Raw genomic sequence first — 19,352 nt, forward strand, 5'->3', positions numbered from 1 at the left:
TTTACTGTTATAAAATATGAAAAACTAAATTGAAAACCATCGAAGATTTGGGATGGCTAAGAATGGATTTGGGGAGAAAGATGGTTGATTGCTATGGATTCAATTGGAGAAGGGGAAGAGGGAAAGAGAGAGAGAGAGAGAGAGAGAGAGAGAGAGAGAGAGAGAGAGAGAGCCGCCCTCAATCAATATCAAAACTAAAAATTTATTATTTCAAAGTGCTTTTGTATAACTATAAGCACTCAAGAGTGCCTATAGTACAAAATTCATATAATGGCATAGAACAACGCTCCTATTACTTAAAAAATATATATTCAAAATTCCTTATTTATATCAACTCTTATGCTATGAGGTTCATAAATTAGTGAATATATCTTATTTTTTACCTGATAAATTTAAACAAAACATTGCTTAAAGAGACTAGAGAAGTGTTATTAAGGCAATAAGAGATTAAGCACTATAAATTGACGAGTAAAAAAAAAAAAGAGAGAGAGACTATACCTCATTGATAGGTTTCAAGACCACCCCTCGTTTGAAATAATATTTTGCCAGACCTTTTCTTTGTTTTTTAGTGGAAAGGATGGGATAGCACCTGATCCTCAAGCTCTTTCATTGGACTCAATCTGCCAACATGAGGATCAAGGTCCGATCCCATCTTAACCATTAAAAAAAGCCAATACCATTAAGAGGTGTATGCTAGAGAAGGAGGGAGTAGGGAGAGAGGATGGATTGGGAAGAGAATTTATAAGATTCATGTGTGTGCAAATAGACTTGAAAGTTCCCATACCAATAGCTAAGGAAATCTTCTAAAATATTCATGTACAATGAATGATATCTTTTGGTAAGCTATACATGGGATAATATCTTGGTAGAAGATTCACTAAATCTAGTGCATTGAAGTCTTAAGGATTTGATGCTCATGTGTGACCACATATACAACAAGCCTATGTGTTGAGAGGCTCACCATTCATTGGCATAGTCACAAGTTTGCCATTTGGGAGCATTTGACCAGTGTAAAGTTTAGCATTTGGAATGGATAGATAAAATAAATAATAAAATTAAAAGGTAGGGACTTTCATAAAATATTTTTTTGTTTATTTACTTAAAGTAAGCACATCAGTGGCAAACATAATAAATGATAGCACCAAACTGAAAACAAAGATATATAGTGTCATTAATTGGTAATACATAAAAGTTTCTTAAATTAGTCATGAATAATTCACTAGTAAATCATAAAATTCATGTATAACTTGAGAATAGTTGAATGCCTCAGCATAATTTTCTTTGGTAGAATAATTCAGTGAATTATTCAATTTCAAGAATTTCCAATAATTAAAAAATATTTTAACTATTTAAAATAATAGCATACCTTGTCAATTATACTTAATGGCACTTTATGTGGTTGATGGCATTTGCCAAGTTTGCACATAGGCCTACACATATAAATAGTTGTGTACGGATGCAACATACAACAGAGTAAAATTCCAAAAATATACTAAAGAAATATCGAATATGACATATTATTGAAATAAGTTTAGTTAGCAATTGGTAGTAATATAATGCAAATTTTAGTGGGAATAGTATCTTGCACACGAAGCTGGTAGAATCAAGGAATACTAAATAATGACAGTCATACCACCAACTCAAGGTAGTGGTCACCCTTGTTACATAAGAGAAGGCATCGATGGTTCAACCATCATGGTTGCCATCCCACATTTTATTAGATATCCACTTGATGCGTTTCTCTCATTCCTTTTTCTTAACAAGAGATATATTCTTAAAATATATTTACAGTGGAGTACCTTACAAAAATTGGAGTGCATAGATCTTGATTTTTTTTTTTTTTTGACGTACCTACATCTTACTACATACGGTTGTGATACGTTCGAAATAGCCACAGTATAAAATGCGCTCTAGTGCCAATGACATTTGTTTTTATATGACGGCTTCAAAGTAATGTGTTGCAAAGAAAGCAATCCAGTCTGTCGCATTATTTGTCTTCTAAAATATATGTATGACACCGAAGAAATCTGGCTTCTCTGAAAGGCGGCAAGTACCACTGGCCAGAGAGTGCAAGTCCGCACATCTGCAATAAATATTCATATTTTCTCTCACGTGCGAGCAACCCGCCGTTCATCCCCCGTTAGCGAGTGGAGCCAAGCTGTTCTTCTGCATCCCACTCCTCGATCAAGTTCCAGGCTTTTACTTTCATCAATCATGACCGTTAATCCGGTAGATTATTTGCTCTCGTGGTCCTCCGTATCCCAAATGCCACCGTAACATCACCACGTGTCCCCCACCGTTGGGCCCCATATCTCTGCCCGCGTTGACACCCGAATCACCCGTTGACCCCCCGGTCCCATCTCCACGTGACTGCGGTGACTACAACGCCTCTCCTGGTTCCACGTAGCCCCTTCCTTCCGGTACAAAATTTTAGAGCCAAGGAGAAAGAAAAAAAAAAACTAAAAAACCGACCCGGCCCCGACCCAACTCCACCCCATCCTAATCCCACCACCGCCACCACCACACCCACCACCACTCCCCATTCTCCCCCTTCGCCCAAACCCTAAACCTAGCGGCGTTCGCCTCTCGATCGCTCAACTTTGAACCATGACCGGCAGTGGAGTAGTGGAGCGCCACACCCGCCCGCCGGCGCTGGCAGCGGCGGCGGCGGCGGCGAGGAAGCCCGCTCCCGGCCAGCCCTGGTCCCACTTGGAGACGGTCCACCTCATCGAGGCCTACGAGGAGAAGTGGTACTCCCTCAAGCGTGGACAGCTCAAGGCCCATCAGTGGGAGGAGGTCGCCGCCGCCCTCGCCGCCCGATGCGGCTTCGACGGCCTCTCCAAGAACGGCACCCAGTGCCGCCACAAGATCGAGAAGCTCCGCAAGCGCTACCGCGCCGAGCGCCTCCGCCCCAACCCCTCCGCCTGGCCCTACTTCGACCGCATGGACCGCATGGAGCGCGGTCCCCTCCCGATCTCCGTCCGTCCCCCGGTCTCGCCCGCCGCCGCCTCCGCCGCCGCCGCCGCAGTTGGCGAGCCCTCCAGCGAGGATGACGAGGACGAGGAAGATGAGGAGGAGGAGCGGATGGCGAGCAACACCAGGAGCATCAACGGCATCCTCCGGGAGGGAAACTGGGGGTTTTCTAGGGTTTCGAGGAATCCCAGGTCCAGAAAAAGGCGAGCTTTCGAGGAGGAGGAGGAGGAGGACGACGACGACGAAGAAGAGGAGGAGGAGGGGATGGGAGGGCGAGGGGAGGCGCTGTCGCAGCTGGCGGTGGTGGTGAGAATGTTTGGAGAAGAGCTGGTGAGGATGGAGAAGAGGAGGATGGAGGTGCTGAGGCAGGTGAAGAGGGATTGGATGGAGATGGAGGCGAAAAGGGCCGAGATGGTTATGGAATCGCAGCAGTGCCTCGTGGACACCATCGCCAATGCTTTCTCTTCTGTAAAGAAGGCCAAGAAGTCCCAGGATTCGTGAGAATGCCAGGTCCTGCACTCCCCCACCCCACACCCTTTTGTCCTTTTGAGATTTTTTCCCCTAATTAACAAATTTTGGGTGGAGATAGATTATTTAGCCATTTCCTTACTTTTTTATGCTAAATTATGCCTTTTTTGTTTTTTGATGCCCATGCATCGATGAGGACTGTAGGAATTGAATAATCTTATGGTTTTATAGTTGGCAATGGATATTATTCTGTTACTGAGGACAGGGGAAGTTGGGTCTTTCTTAGAGAGCACGTTACCTGTTCATGAAAGGGCAAGAGAGAGAATCATAGTGAGAATAAGCGTAAATAGATATATTCTTGCTGGGCTAAATTCTATCAGATGGACCCCATACCCATAGAATGTTATAGATCATAATTGGTTTTCAATTATTTTGTTGATGAGCCTTCTTTTTGTTCCTGTCTCAATTTTATATATCACATATCTAATATCAAATTGATATTTAAACAAGTTTGCATTATATGTTACTTATAAAATACTTTCCATGCTCCAGGCATCCAACCAGGCAACTTTCATCCAAAAGATTATAATCTGGTCCTTTCCCTTTCAAGATCAAGTAGACGGGGATGCTACTTGAAGATAAAAAAGGGAAATAAAAAGAAAACATAAAAAGAATTTGAGATAGTCAAAAGGATAGATGCCTTACTTTCTGGGTGCCATATGGTTAAACATACCATAAGAGTTATGTTCTGTCATTCTGTTGCCATTTCAGCAATGCTGTCTCTTATACTATGTCATTAAACATATGACTACCCTTGCAAATTAGTTGTCAGACTTTGATAAACATGACCATTATATTAAACAGAAGCTCTTCTCCTCATGGGCAGTAATCAGATGTTGAATATTCTAATCATTTAAGTCTGATCTTCCCTGATAAGTAAATCTTTCATCTGCAACCAAAACAATTTAACATTTCCCTGTAAGGATAAAGATTTCCCGCTGAAGCACTCTCTAGATTTGATTAACAAGGCTGGTGCACATCCAGTGAAATATTTCTCAGTTTGCAGTATAACAGAATGATGTATTCATTTACTTCTAATTAGGTGGTTGGTGAATGAAATCATAGTATACCAAGCTTTAAATTGTATCAACTTATACATCTTACTTGAGCATCCTTTTGCAATTAAATTATAAACTATTGGCAAACCGAAAGCAAATGTTTTTGGTTCATAAATCTACTTAAAATAGAATTTCTCTTGCTTTATTATAATGTTACATTTCGATCTAGTTCGTGTGAGTCTGAAACATATTCTTGTAGTTTTTGGGGATTTCAGTTCTTATTAGATTTACTTGAGTGACATATTGAAGGATAATTTTACTTTGCCTTGATCAATCTTTGAAATAGCTACCAAGTCTTTAGGAATTGCAAACTCAAAAATAAATCATTCAATAGATGGTTATCAGGAGGCCGCAGGATGTGCACTTTGTGGTTCTTCCTGTGATTTGACATTCTTCACTCAATGCGGTTTGTCATAGTTGAAAATTTGAAATCAGAGTTCCCACCTTTTTCTTACCCACAGAATTAGCCCTGTTTAAGCCAAGGATGTAGGCCAAATTCATAGGAAATTCTGCTTGATCCTTGTGTGGAGCCAACCAGAGTAGTTCTTTATGATGGGAAATGACTATTTTGGGTGGTGATGTTGCTGCAGTTAATTACAACAAACTTAAGATGCAGGCAAGTTATGTCAGTTGTCAGATGAGAAACTTGTGATTAGGTATTCTCTAAAAGAGGGAATTATGGCCTACTAACTATGGAGTAGAGGAACAATTATTACAAGTTTCTAAATAACTCAATTAGCCCTAGTTGTCGTTCGACAGAAAGAGACTGCAATCACAGGACATTCCAGTTTGATGGTTTTCTGATTTAATTCTACTTCTACGATCTTTTATTATCTTTTATATTCTGCATATTCCATCAGAGTGATATTAGAGTGGATTTGACTACTATTATGTTAAGATTCTACAGGAAAGGAAGGCAAAATATTCACTTCTGCTCCATCGACGGTGGTGTCAGGGAAAACATGTCAGCTATTATAAGAGAGGAATCTGAAACATTTTCGAATCACTATCAAGGTGAATTGAAAAACTTAGTCTGTCTAATATAATCTAGCTCTGCCTCCACATCTCAGTGCTCTTTGTGATGAATCCAGCAAATTGTTATCCTATCTGAAATCCATGAAATTTCATCCTAGAGAGCAACAATATTATAGTAGGAAATATAATTTGGTTGAATATTTGAGATTTCAATGGTCAGCTTAAGTCATAGAACTTCTTGAGTTCAGAGGTTATTGGAGTACATGGAGGTTCCAAAAGAAAGGGAATTCGAACTGTTTCTGTAAACCTAAGGTCTCTGTTTTTGCATGGTGGGAAGTACTACAGCTGCAACAAGTTCAATGATGTTGAAATGTCGTAAAGATAAATTTCTATTTGGTGAGTATGACACAGTCCTTTCTATAACTGGTGTATCAATGTCGTACTAATATCAAAAATAATGTTTCATTTCTTCTGATATTCTCCAGTATCAAATTGGTTAAAAGTTGAAACAAAATTTGAAATCGAATATGAAATGTTTAATGAGTTGAACTATGGAGGAATCTTTTGAATTTCATTTGCTGTTGTTTTTGACTAATTATCTTTGATATTCTACCAGAAAAAGAAAAATATCTTTGATATAGGAGAAATTATTGATGATAAAGCATGAATCAGTTTTCTATTGAATTAATATCAAAAGTTCTTGGGAGATCCTAATGAATCATTGGATGTATGTGAGTATTAAATAGAGAAAAATTTTGGAATGCTGAGCCTGAGGGAGAAGATATCTAATTATAAGCATATGGGTGCATGCTAACTTTCAAGGCTGAACTTTGAAGTATTTGAATGTTAAGAACAAACTATTAAGATTAAAAATTTAATGTGGAGATGGACAATTTAGCATCACCGTTAACTATATAAACATTAATTGTCAAGGTACATGATATATTATAACCAAGAAAGTAAGTGCAGCAGCATCTGTTGCCATTTCAGCAATGCTGTCTCTTATACTATGTCATTAAACATATGACTACCCTTGCAAATTAGTTGTCAGACTTTGATAAACATGACCATTATATTAAACAGAAGCTCTTCTCCTCATGGGCAGTAATCAGATGTTGAATATTCTAATCATTTAAGTCTGATCTTCCCTGATACAGTAAATCTTTCATCTGCAACCAAAACAATTTAACATTTCCCTGTAAGGATAAAGATTTCCCGCTGAAGCACTCTCTAGATTTGATTAACAAGGCTGGTGCACATCCAGTGAAATATTTCTCAGTTTGCAGTATAACAGAATGATGTATTCATTTACTTCTAATTAGGTGGTTGGTGAATGAAATCATAGTATACCAAGCTTTAAATTGTATCAACTTATACATCTTACTTGAGCATCCTTTTGCAATTAAATTATAAACTATTGGCAAACCGAAAGCAAATGTTTTTGGTTCATAAATCTACTTAAAATAGAATTTCTCTTGCTTTATTATAATGTTACATTTCGATCTAGTTCGTGTGAGTCTGAAACATATTCTTGTAGTTTTTGGGGATTTCAGTTCTTATTAGATTTACTTGAGTGACATATTGAAGGATAATTTTACTTTGCCTTGATCAATCTTTGAAATAGCTACCAAGTCTTTAGGAATTGCAAACTCAAAAATAAATCATTCAATAGATGGTTATCAGGAGGCCGCAGGATGTGCACTTTGTGGTTCTTCCTGTGATTTGACATTCTTCACTCAATGCGGTTTGTCATAGTTGAAAATTTGAAATCAGAGTTCCCACCTTTTTCTTACCCACAGAATTAGCCCTGTTTAAGCCAAGGATGTAGGCCAAATTCATAGGAAATTCTGCTTGATCCTTGTGTGGAGCCAACCAGAGTAGTTCTTTATGATGGGAAATGACTATTTTGGGTGGTGATGTTGCTGCAGTTAATTACAACAAACTTAAGATGCAGGCAAGTTATGTCAGTTGTCAGATGAGAAACTTGTGATTAGGTATTCTCTAAAAGAGGGAATTATGGCCTACTAACTATGGAGTAGAGGAACAATTATTACAAGTTTCTAAATAACTCAATTAGCCCTAGTTGTCGTTCGACAGAAAGAGACTGCAATCACAGGACATTCCAGTTTGATGGTTTTCTGATTTAATTCTACTTCTACGATCTTTTATTATCTTTTATATTCTGCATATTCCATCAGAGTGATATTAGAGTGGATTTGACTACTATTATGTTAAGATTCTACAGGAAAGGAAGGCAAAATATTCACTTCTGCTCCATCGACGGTGGTGTCAGGGAAAACATGTCAGCTATTATAAGAGAGGAATCTGAAACATTTTCGAATCACTATCAAGGTGAATTGAAAAACTTAGTCTGTCTAATATAATCTAGCTCTGCCTCCACATCTCAGTGCTCTTTGTGATGAATCCAGCAAATTGTTATCCTATCTGAAATCCATGAAATTTCATCCTAGAGAGCAACAATATTATAGTAGGAAATATAATTTGGTTGAATATTTGAGATTTCAATGGTCAGCTTAAGTCATAGAACTTCTTGAGTTCAGAGGTTATTGGAGTACATGGAGGTTCCAAAAGAAAGGGAATTCGAACTGTTTCTGTAAACCTAAGGTCTCTGTTTTTGCATGGTGGGAAGTACTACAGCTGCAACAAGTTCAATGATGTTGAAATGTCGTAAAGATAAATTTCTATTTGGTGAGTATGACACAGTCCTTTCTATAACTGGTGTATCAATGTCGTACTAATATCAAAAATAATGTTTCATTTCTTCTGATATTCTCCAGTATCAAATTGGTTAAAAGTTGAAACAAAATTTGAAATCGAATATGAAATGTTTAATGAGTTGAACTATGGAGGAATCTTTTGAATTTCATTTGCTGTTGTTTTTGACTAATTATCTTTGATATTCTACCAGAAAAAGAAAAATATCTTTGATATAGGAGAAATTATTGATGATAAAGCATGAATCAGTTTTCTATTGAATTAATATCAAAAGTTCTTGGGAGATCCTAATGAATCTTTGGATGTATGTGAGTATTAAATAGAGAAAAATTTTGGAATGCTGAGCCTGAGGGAGAAGATATCTAATTATAAGCATATGGGTGCATGCTAACTTTCAAGGCTGAACTTTGAAGTATTTGAATGTTAAGAACAAACTATTAAGATTAAAAATTTAATGTGGAGATGGACAATTTAGCATCACCGTTAACTATATAAACATTAATTGTCAAGGTACATGATATATTATAACCAAGAAAGTAAGTGCAGCAGCATCTAATGTTTCAAACATTTATTGTCAAGGTACATGATTCAAGTATAAAACATTTTGGAATGCAAATTGTATCATGAGAAGGTACCAATTGAGGATTGAACAATGGTGGATTAAAGCTCAGGTCTATTGGATGAATTAAGGTATATGTAGCATTATTTTGGTTAGTGTTGAGTAAAATCCTGCTAGGATCAAATTAGAGGAGTTTTAGAAACTGATTTTTTTTTTTTTTATTGTCTTTGATTTTTTAATTTGATAATAAAACTTCTTTGGTTGATTGGATTTAGTATCTACTTTAAGGAAGGACCCTTGTGATTATCTTTTGGGATTATATCAGTTGGCTGTACAGGGGATAAAATCTTAGTTGAATGAGTATTCTCTGGAAAACATATGTGAAAATCATGACCAAATATTGACGGGCTGTCTGAATCTCTTCAGTCAACTATTGGGAGTTCTTAATGGACCCATTAAGTTGGTCCCATAGCCCTATGAGTTGTTCGTTTTGGATGGGGTAATAGATATATACATAACCAGCTGTTGTTTTATTTGATGCATTGTTTTGCTGAATTACTATCAGATTTTTGTATTTCTGCTTGCTTTTTCTTCTACCTTTTTAACCCAAAGAATGTTGGTTATTAGAGGAAAATTGGAAAGTTTCCTTAGAACATGGAAGGTACTGGACAAATGGCTTGTCAAAAACATTGACTGGTATTATTGTTGAAGTGTCAAACAGTGGCTACTTGAAGTTCTTTGCTAGTTTAGACAACTTTTTGGTCAGTATTGTGAAAGTATTTTTGAAGTATTTATTAGTTATATGTGAATACCTTTTATCCTTGATTATCATAAAACTTGTATAAAGAAATTTGTGTACTTAACATGCTTTAAGCTGGCTAACGAAGTTTTGTAGGCAAACTCCTCGGTGGATTCTTGTCCAAAGTTAAGGAGATAATGGCAATTTGAGCTTTAATTTGGACCAAGTCAGTTGGTCTGTGGACAATCACTTACATCGTTTGTTTATTACTTTTCCAATCACACTTTATTAGCCCTTTAAACTATCATCTTATTGGTAATGACTTCTATATGTTTTTTATTTCTTTCTCTTTTTATTTATTTTCAAAGTCAAAATTCTTCACTAGTTGAGTAAGCGGAAAATGTATTATGAAAATTGGGTGATATAAAATCTTGACTATTACGAATATTGCTCTACTAGTGAAGTTGTTGTTTACTTTTGTGTTGCTTAAAAAGGGGTTTATGTTGTAAAGATGTTGTCAATGGAATATAAAGAGCAGTTAAAGGTGGAAGAAGATCGGTTGTAATGGCTGGATAACATTTAGGAAGATCCTTACTCCCTTAAAAAATGCTCATATATAATTAATATAAGCATAATATATGTGTAATTATGTACTATAAAGCTTTTTATAGCATAATATTTAAAAATATTATAGCTTAGCAAAACGGTCTTAAATGATGACTCCTATTACCAAAGAACTGTTAAGAATTATATCCGAACTCAAAAGGACATGGAACTTTTAGATGCTTCATCCTCCTTTTTATATTGTCCTGCTTGCGTTGTCTTGGTTGTTGTTAGCAAGGTTTTTAATCTCAATGCTGGGTCTACTACTAGTAGCTTATTGGAGGGGGTTGTTTGGTACAGTACATCCTTGTACCGACACATGATATTAAGCCTCCATATTCTATTGGTATATTATGATATCGGTACGACACACCCAGTACTAGCTAATATGAGCAGAAAAGATTGATTGCTTGCATCTAGGAATGGCAATCAGGTCGGGCTAGGTTGGATATAGGTCAGATCGAATGCAGATCAAGTTAAAAATCTGTTAACCCGAACCTGATCTATTTATTAAACCGATCAAGAAATCCAATCCGAACTTGACCTTTTTATTAAACAGGTACCGACTTGACTCACATTTTAGATTAAATAGTTTAAATGGGTTAAGCGAGTCTTAAATGGTTTAAACAGGTCTTAAACAAGTTAAACAGATTGGCTCATGACCAGACTCGGCTATTAAATGGGTTAAATAGATCAGAGGTCTGAACCTAAACCCAACCTGTTTAATAAAAGGATCTAGGTGGGTCGATCTATGTATAGAGCAAACTTGTTTATACCAAACCTAAACCTGTTTAAAATGGATTGATTGCGGGTCGATTGGCTGGTCGGGTCATAAATTGCTACCCCTACTTGTTTTGGTGATGTGACTTAACTTTTATATATGTCTTCTTCTAGAGTCATTTGGGAAGGTCTCTCACCCTAGATGCAAGGACAAATAGACCTTTTCCAACTCTAATTGGTTTGCATTATTGATATAAAATGGTTTGAGGTAAAAGGGAAGCATTTCAACTTTTATATTTTCTATTTCCCAATCTGCATTTTGAAGTGAACATGCATAGTATAATTCTTCCTACGTTTTTACATTCATAGGCACTACTTTAACATCCTCCTTGATACTCATTAGTCAATGAGTTTCCCATTTGGGATGGCTTCCCTTGTTTGCTCTTTGGCCAAAGACTATTCGTGCTGCGTGGTTGGGGGGGCCTTGCTAGGTCCATGACATTTGGAAAATTGCAATGGTTTTGCCAACCGTTGGAGGTTTGCTAGTGATCGCTTGACAACTTGTGAATCATCATCTCTTCTGGGGAAGGATTCTGCCACATTTAGGCCTTTGTTTCCATCTCTCAAGCTCACCTAAAAGCATCTTTATTCACACCAAACTCCCTGCTAATGATAAATAATTACGTGATAAGTCATCACCAATAGGTCTAGTCTTAAGAGAAAGGCAGTTAATATTTCTAGTTTGGGGCTAATTTAGATTTGACCAAGATTAAACTTGTAACATAACAAAACAGCCTAAACAAGCTTATGTAGGAACTCTTTGTTGTTTGTTCCACTCATATGTCATTGGTACTAAGCTCTTGGCTTGAGTAGCTCGCGTCATTCTCCAGTAGGGTGGCTGAGCCAAAACCCTATATAAGTTGCAGTTCATCAAGCACTGAGGCATTGCATCCCCAAGGCTTTTTGTGTCTGGAATGCCACTCATTCTAGGAAGATTTTCATGCTTGGTCAATAAAGATTTGGTTCTTTTGTAAGTTATTTTGCTTGCTTGTAGTTTCTCTTTGTAAATCATTTCTCCTTCTACAATTCGAGCTTGGTTGATTTTTTTCTCTATAGCCATCCATCTCTTTCTCCTATAAGATTTGGCTCTCCTATAGGATTTCCTCTTGATTGCCTATTTTAGTTTCTCTTGGTCAACAACTTCCTTGGATGGTATCTTGGTATCTAGCTGGATTGGCAATTCTGTAGGCTTGGCTATCTTTTTTCTCCATAGCCTGTCCATTGATGAGAAGTCTCACGTCTTTGATGCATGAATGACAACACAAACCCTGTTATATTTGGGTGCTCCAACTTGTATCAGCCTCAAAGAATCTCTTGGCTTTAGATCCTTCAAGGCTCAAGATTCTGTCCTTTAATACCACATAGGAAGGTTTGACAATTTGATCCAAAGAGGTTGTATATCAAAGGACCCCTTCTTTCATTAGAAGTCCTTTATTTTTTGAGAAAAATATTAGAATTGACCATCACATAACTGAGGTCTATCCATCAGCACTTAGTCCTATTTGCTTCAGTCTTGATTGAAATATAAAAGCAGTGATTTTTTTTACTGCACATTTCCTGATATCCCCATTACATTTTCAACAAAAATTTCATTAGAAACATCCAAACGAGACAAACCTCTATTTCTCTTTGCTTTTTAAGAAGCATTGTCCAAGATAATTAAATTATTAATATATATTTTCTTAAAGTTGCTTTTTTAAGAAACATTTCTCTTGGTGTTGCCGTTGTTTTGGTTTCTTTGTCAGCTTGCTAAGCCTTAAGAGGGACCACTGCTCCAGGTAGAGGTGTAACTTTAGTGCTTATATTGCTACTTTCTGTTTTTCTAACTGATTTGGTGATTGCATCCATGGCTTGGATGCTGATGATCTACATGAGGCCCTTTTGATCACCACTTGTGGAGGCACTTGCAGTATCTCTCACCTAAAGATGTAGGAGGGGATAGGGCATTGTATGTTGACTTTAATCAGAGCATGGATGATGTATATGATTGCAAATATTCAAAGAACAAAAAGGTGCCCAAGAGACCCTGAGATCTTCATATACTTGACTTGCAAGAGGTGCTTTGGGAGGTCAAGGTATGAAGGTTGGAATTAGTATTGGAATTAGTATTTTTGAAAGATGCAAGTTATAGAAATTTCTTATTTCCTATGGATAAATATTACGTATTATAACAGTTCTAGAAAAATATCTTAAAAAAAGTGGCGAATATATATTCATTACTGGATTTCTATTTGATTTGGGAAAGCAATACTACAAGTTAACAATAATCGATTTAAGATGGGGTGGAAGTGTAGTGACTTAGTGAGATTTCGAAGCAGCTGGATCCCCTGTGAAGAAGGTAGAAGCACTAAGTATAGTAAAGGAGGACTAGTGATGTATAAATGTAGATGCTACACTGGAAGGGATCCATTTGGACTTGAGGACTCGCTGTAGGAATTTATCAACATGAAAATAATTTGGAGTTGAGGAAATTTAAATACCAGTAACATGTGGATAAATACAATTATGCAAGACAAAAATTGGTTTCACAATATGCTATACTATTGGTGGGGTAGTCTATTTGTCTTCATGAGTTAGCAGGTTAGTAAATCCATTGGTGGATCCTTGCAAGAAAAACAGGGTAACCACTCTATTTAAAGCAATCCGATCATGTACGATGACCAGGCTGCCACTTTGTGCTAATGTTGTGATACTTATGATGATTTTCTTCAATTATCAAAATGCATGGTCCATGTTTTGGGTACCGCACATGAATTGTAGGGGAAAAAGCTCTAAATACCATTATAGAATACCACAAAAACTGCAATATCACATCAAATAACTGAGGATTAGGGTTATTAATGGCTAGTAGGGACTTCCTGATGGTCAGTGTAAGGGATTGGAAGATCAGAAGTAAGATATACTGCTTTATATGGACTCTAGTGTTTTCCTCAAAGAATCTGAGTCAGGTAAATACTCATTAAATTCTTCGTTACAACTTTTAAAGATCAATGGAGAATTGACCATTCTAGCAAGAAGTTTGATCCAACAATGCCACTGGAATAGATTTCTATTGTTTTCAGAGCTAGGATATCGATGTAGGGAAAGGAAAAACTTTGCAGAATGTCATAATTCTTGTATTCTTGTATTCATATGCTATATTGGAGTTTGGTTCAGGATTATGCATATTGGAACTACTTGACAAATAATATATTTTACTCTATTATAAATCTAAAATCCCTGAATTATAATTTAGTTAAAAATTAATTTCATCAATGCTAAATAGGTCTAGAGGGGCCTTTCCTATGATTGTTGATTTCATGTATGGTAGGTTGGAGAGATCTCAAGGCAAATTCTGGCTGCATTGTTCACCATGACCAATAAATCTTTAGAGGCATCCTTGTAAAAGTTGGGAAGCAAATCTTCAATACCTTCATATAACTACAGCCCAGCATTTTTAGCTGGATTGTGATGACTTGTTGGATTCCGCCGAACCTCCGTGGCCCTCCGCAGGCGTCTGCGGCCACTTCTTCCCCCTCCCTCCCCCGCTTGCTCTCTTTTTCTCTGCGTCTTCTCTAGCTTCGGCTGGTTTCTCTCGGTATGGCTCCGATACCGAGCCGGACCAATCACCGACCGGTACGGCATCCGGTACCGGTTCGGCACTCCTTGGTTACAATACTCTCTGGACTTCTAAAGAACAATGGAATGTCTTTCTTGTGTAGGAAACATACATCACATGGTTATGTTCTCATGTCTATATATTATTTGGCTGTTATTCCATCTGTAATAGAGAAAACTAGTAATTTTGATTGTCAAGGAGAACGTAGGAATTACATGGAGATATATGTAATTCTAGGTTATGTAGTAGTTGCTTGTTAGTAAAACTACAGATATTATGCTGTGTCATTGGGCATTAAGCAAAACCTCAATAATACTCGCTACTAATTTGATTGCTTGTGTTATTTGGATTTGATTGTTGTAGTGGTAGTAAATTAGAGGGAGTGCACATAAACAATATAGCTGGCAAATACAAGGGTGTTGAGGTGGATGTGGAGCAAAATTAAGAGGGATTAAGCTAGAAAACATTGCATGAGATGGCTTACTTGCCGCCCTACTGGAAGAAAGACATGTAATGAGATCATTTTCCTTGCTTGGCAATGGCAGAAAACTGCAGCAAATACTCTTTTTTTCTTTTTGAACTTTTGGGAGGGCAGGTTTTGTTTGGGGTGTTCACTAAGTTTATAAATATGTATCTGCGAGGGGTTATTACATATTTCTGGACCTTGCGATAGCTATTTATGCCTTTGCAAGCTGATATGTCTCTGGGTCTGGCTGTATGAAAATGTGTTGGTGGATGCAGCGGACATCGATGCATAGCTGTTACTCTTTGCATGTTGAGTGCTGAGTTGATAATCTCAAAGCTGAATGCATGAAAATATTTCGAGCTCTGGAGTTTATATTTGAGGACCTAAATGCAGGTTAAAATGTTTATTGGTGTGGCTGACATCGATACATAGCTGTTACTCTCTGCATATTACGCACTGAGTTGATAATATTGGAGCTGAATTTATGAACAGATTTCGTGCTCGGTTATTAATTGTTCACTACCGTGGGTGTACCTAGGCAGTTTGTACATCTGCTCTGTGGAGAATTCCGTCTATAAGGTTAGCGAGTTTACAAAGGCGATTAACTGAGTCATCTTTGCTACAGACTGCAGCATCACAAAAGAATAATTTAGTGCATGAGGCTCTCATCGTTTTAGGACCTAAAAAAGATCAGATGCATGCATCTTTACAACTTCTTTTTTTTTTTTTTTTGCAGAGAAGTGATTTTCATATTTGAAAATCATAATTTCGGGCATCACAAAAAAAGCAACTTGATTGTTGTGCCAAAAAGCTCAACCCCAATCATTTATCAATGAAAGATTGCTCTAATCCTGACCAAGGGGGGACAGGCCAGACGCCTTTGGCATGGTAGGATTTTTTTCTGTTGCATCTGCAGCGAAATGTATTGGATTTTGAGTGATGAAATTGTTTTTGTATTTCCTGATCCACTAGTTATCCCTGTTGAGGCACCAGCAACCGATGCAGGCAATGGGGCCCAACGCTGGAGTGTTTTCAGAATACCATGAGAAGCCACATAGAAAAGAGAGTTCTTTCGGATTAGGATTGTCTGGAAACCAGGGAGTGTACGCGATTTTATTTGGATATCTGAGGAGCGATGGTGGGATGGCAGGTGGCGTTGGGTGGCTAGAGAGAAGAGGCCTCTCTCTCCCCACTTAAGCTATCCTTTTTTTTCCCCCACATTTTTTTTCATATATAGCATATATTTTCATGTCACTTCCTCTCTTCTTTTTATAGTTTGAGATGACAAGGTGAGAGGTATTTTGGTCCGCGAATAGTGGAAATGGCCAACCATGTGTATACGAAAAAGCTTCGGATGGGTTCTACTCTAAGTAGGGCTGCAAATGGGTCAGATCGATCCATGATCCGACCCAACCTGTGTAAGACCTGGTCCGATTCGAATTTTAGGATCCGCGGGGTTGGTTTGGATCCTAAATTTGGATCCGTTCTATTTTTCGGATCGGGTTGGATCCGGCAGGAGGGCTTTGTTTGTGCAATGTTGCTCGCAAGACCCTCTCCTCTGGCGAACCTGCGATCGCCGTCTCTAACTGAATGCTCAACTGAGGTCGTGTACAACAACCTTAACCGCACAAGCCTGGGCTGGGCCTACCCCCGTCCCTAGAGGAGTCGTATGAGGCGGAAGCTCCACGTACGGTTTTGAAGCCGAGCCTTCCTCTCCGGACAAAAGAAGTGGTGGCTCATGCCGGTGAAAGAAAAGAAGAAAACAACACTAAACTCAACTAATAAGATTCAAACTGTTTTCAAAAAACGACCTTAACCGCAAGGTCGGGGTTGAGTTGATAATTCGGGAGGAGCATGCGGACCGCTTGCTTCGCATACTTTTTTGCATCAAAAACCTCAGGTTCGGCGGGGTAAATACATTAAAAAGGGACAAATTTTAGCGGACGGTGCGGCTACAGTTGGTGGGGAATATCCAATCTCAATTCGGACCCAATCCGCCCCATTTTTTTTGCTACTATTATATAATAGAACTTTGAATATAAAAATACATAGATCCGGATCCGACTCGGATCCGACCCAATCCGAATGATCCGTCGGATCAAAATTTGTAGGCATGGATCCGATCCGATCCGATTTGATTTTCAACCGAGTCGGGTCTGGGTTCAAAATTAGGATCCGAACAAGAAACTAGGTCGGATCGGGGTCACTCCGAATCCGACCTATTTGCGGCCCTAGTCACAAGTGAATACACAATGGTTGTTTTGCTCGCAAAATACGTTTATAAAAGTATTTTGGACACCTGACAGAGGTTCCCTCACCTTTTGACTCCACTTTTAATATATACAAAAATACTTTATCTTTCTCCACTCCATCTAATTCCATTTTTAATCTATTTACGGAATATTTTGTCTGTATACAGGTTTCCAACTTTTCTCACTCTATGTTTTATACATTCATAATTTTTGTTCTTTTCTTCTTCTTTTTTTCTTTAGTAAAAGTCGGTCCATCTCCTTTAGATTCACACCTCATTAGAAAGGGCATGTATATTGGATATGTTAAATGCTAGTTATAATAATTATACAAACTTGAGCTAGAGTAATATCAACTCCACAAGTATCATTAAGCAAATCCTTGAGTCTCAACTCCATGTTAATCTATCAGCTATTTTTATTAACCCTTTTCTTGTGTGTGTTCAGATACATTGATTTTTCTTCCTTTTCTTTGTTGCCTAAGGAGTCGCTCCATCATTTTTTACTTTACACTCCATTAGAAGGGCACATGTATTGGATATGTTAAGTACTAGTTACAATGATTAAATTAACTAAGAGAGCACGCTCTCATGCAAAGATAAAGTTGCTTCATATGGCTTGATTGTCACGGATGCGAGACATGGAAACAATATCTTTATATGCAGGGATAACACAGTGTATATCTGATCCAGGAGCTTTGTGTATTAGGATATCCTTTTTAATAATTACATTAGCTAGAGTTATAGTATTTCAACTTCTAAACTACTATAAAGCAAACTCTTGGGTCTCAACTCCATATTCATTCACCAACTACTTTATGAACTCTTTTCTTTAATAAATGCACATCTCTTGATTTGTTTCTAAGATAAATATTACATCAGAAAAATAAAAGAAGTGCATATAGTCAAAGTGAGAGTGTAATTATTTGCTATCTATTTATAATCATATATAATATGGGAAGGCTTTTGTGTTTGATTATCTAACGCTAGCATAAACTTTTTGTATACAGTCGTAGATTGGAATCCACTTAATATGAGTTTGTAATTATTCCCTATCCATTTGTTATTGTACGTTGTATAAAAAGTGTTATGCTTCGTGGTCTATGCAAAGTTTTTGCTCGCATTTGTAGGTTAAGTCTAAATTTTGCCTTTCATTTTTTTCCACCTTTTTTTTTCATTCATTCCTAGCTCCCCTTATTCTTGTCATTATTAAATTTACTGTCTTAGTGATTTTTTTTTTACCATCTACGATATAAAGAAACAAGAAAGCACATTCACCAAAAGTAGAGAATTTTTAAATAATAAATAAATTTGTGTCATAGCCATTCATGCTTCAATGCGGTGCACATATCTGCCCTATACTAGCTCATTTTATAAGGAAAATGCCTTACTTACCACACCACAAATGCAGTAGTAGTATGCATAGTAACCTTGAATTTGGAGTTCTTGTGATGACATAATCTTTCAATAAAAAGTATCTTAGGTTTGCAATATAGTTTTGCAGCACATAGTCTAGTGTCTAAGTTTATTTTAGCGAACCAAGAAGTTGGCTTAGCTCAAGGTACTGATCTTACCTCGGTTCAGTATCCTTCTCTTCTTTTTGTTCCTTGTTAGCCCCATCTTATTGAGGTCAAAACAAGCTTTAATGGTTCACTCCATGATGGTTAAGCAGTGACTCGTTACATTCTTAAGAATGTAATGGAAGAGCCCCATACAAGAAGCTTTCTCACTATTCGTCAGAAACCAATTTGCCAAATGAGAACTACAAACAACATGGAAGGGATAGTTCACTGCAGTAACAATCTACAATGCCGAGTACATTAGGTTAGAAAGAGACACCATGATCGCTACTTTTGGGATGTTTAGTTTGCCGGTTTCGGTCCCTTTCAACTCTCTTTCTTCCTTTATAGCCGTTCACATAATTTGTGTAGAGAAGCAGCCTGCAAATTAGTTGGATTCAGGGATAGGTCTCTCCGAATGGATCTGAAATTATTAGATTTTGCATATTGTAATGGCTCTATTGGAAAGTAAAAAAAAAACTTCAATAAGCAATTTTATTTCTTATATTTCATACCAACGTTTAATTAGA

The 19,352-nt window shown here is 37.4% G+C and overlaps 1 protein-coding gene across 1 annotated transcript; it reads left to right on the plus strand.

The window, feature by feature from the left end:
- Nucleotides 1–1,959: 1,959 nt before the first annotated feature.
- Nucleotides 1,960–16,984, plus strand: LOC120106084 (trihelix transcription factor ASIL1-like). Its single transcript, XM_039118956.1, has 3 exons — nt 1,960–3,483; nt 15,752–15,903; nt 15,988–16,984. The coding sequence occupies exon 1, from the start codon at nt 2,608–2,610 to the stop codon at nt 3,472–3,474; it is 867 nt and encodes a 288-aa protein (XP_038974884.1). The 5' UTR covers nt 1,960–2,607; the 3' UTR covers nt 3,475–3,483; nt 15,752–15,903; nt 15,988–16,984.
- The last annotated feature ends 2,368 nt before the right edge of the window (nt 16,985–19,352 follow it).

This window comes from Phoenix dactylifera, unplaced genomic scaffold (assembly GCF_009389715.1).
Source record: "Phoenix dactylifera cultivar Barhee BC4 unplaced genomic scaffold, palm_55x_up_171113_PBpolish2nd_filt_p 000452F, whole genome shotgun sequence".
NCBI classification, from domain to species: Eukaryota; Viridiplantae; Streptophyta; class Magnoliopsida; order Arecales; family Arecaceae; genus Phoenix; species Phoenix dactylifera.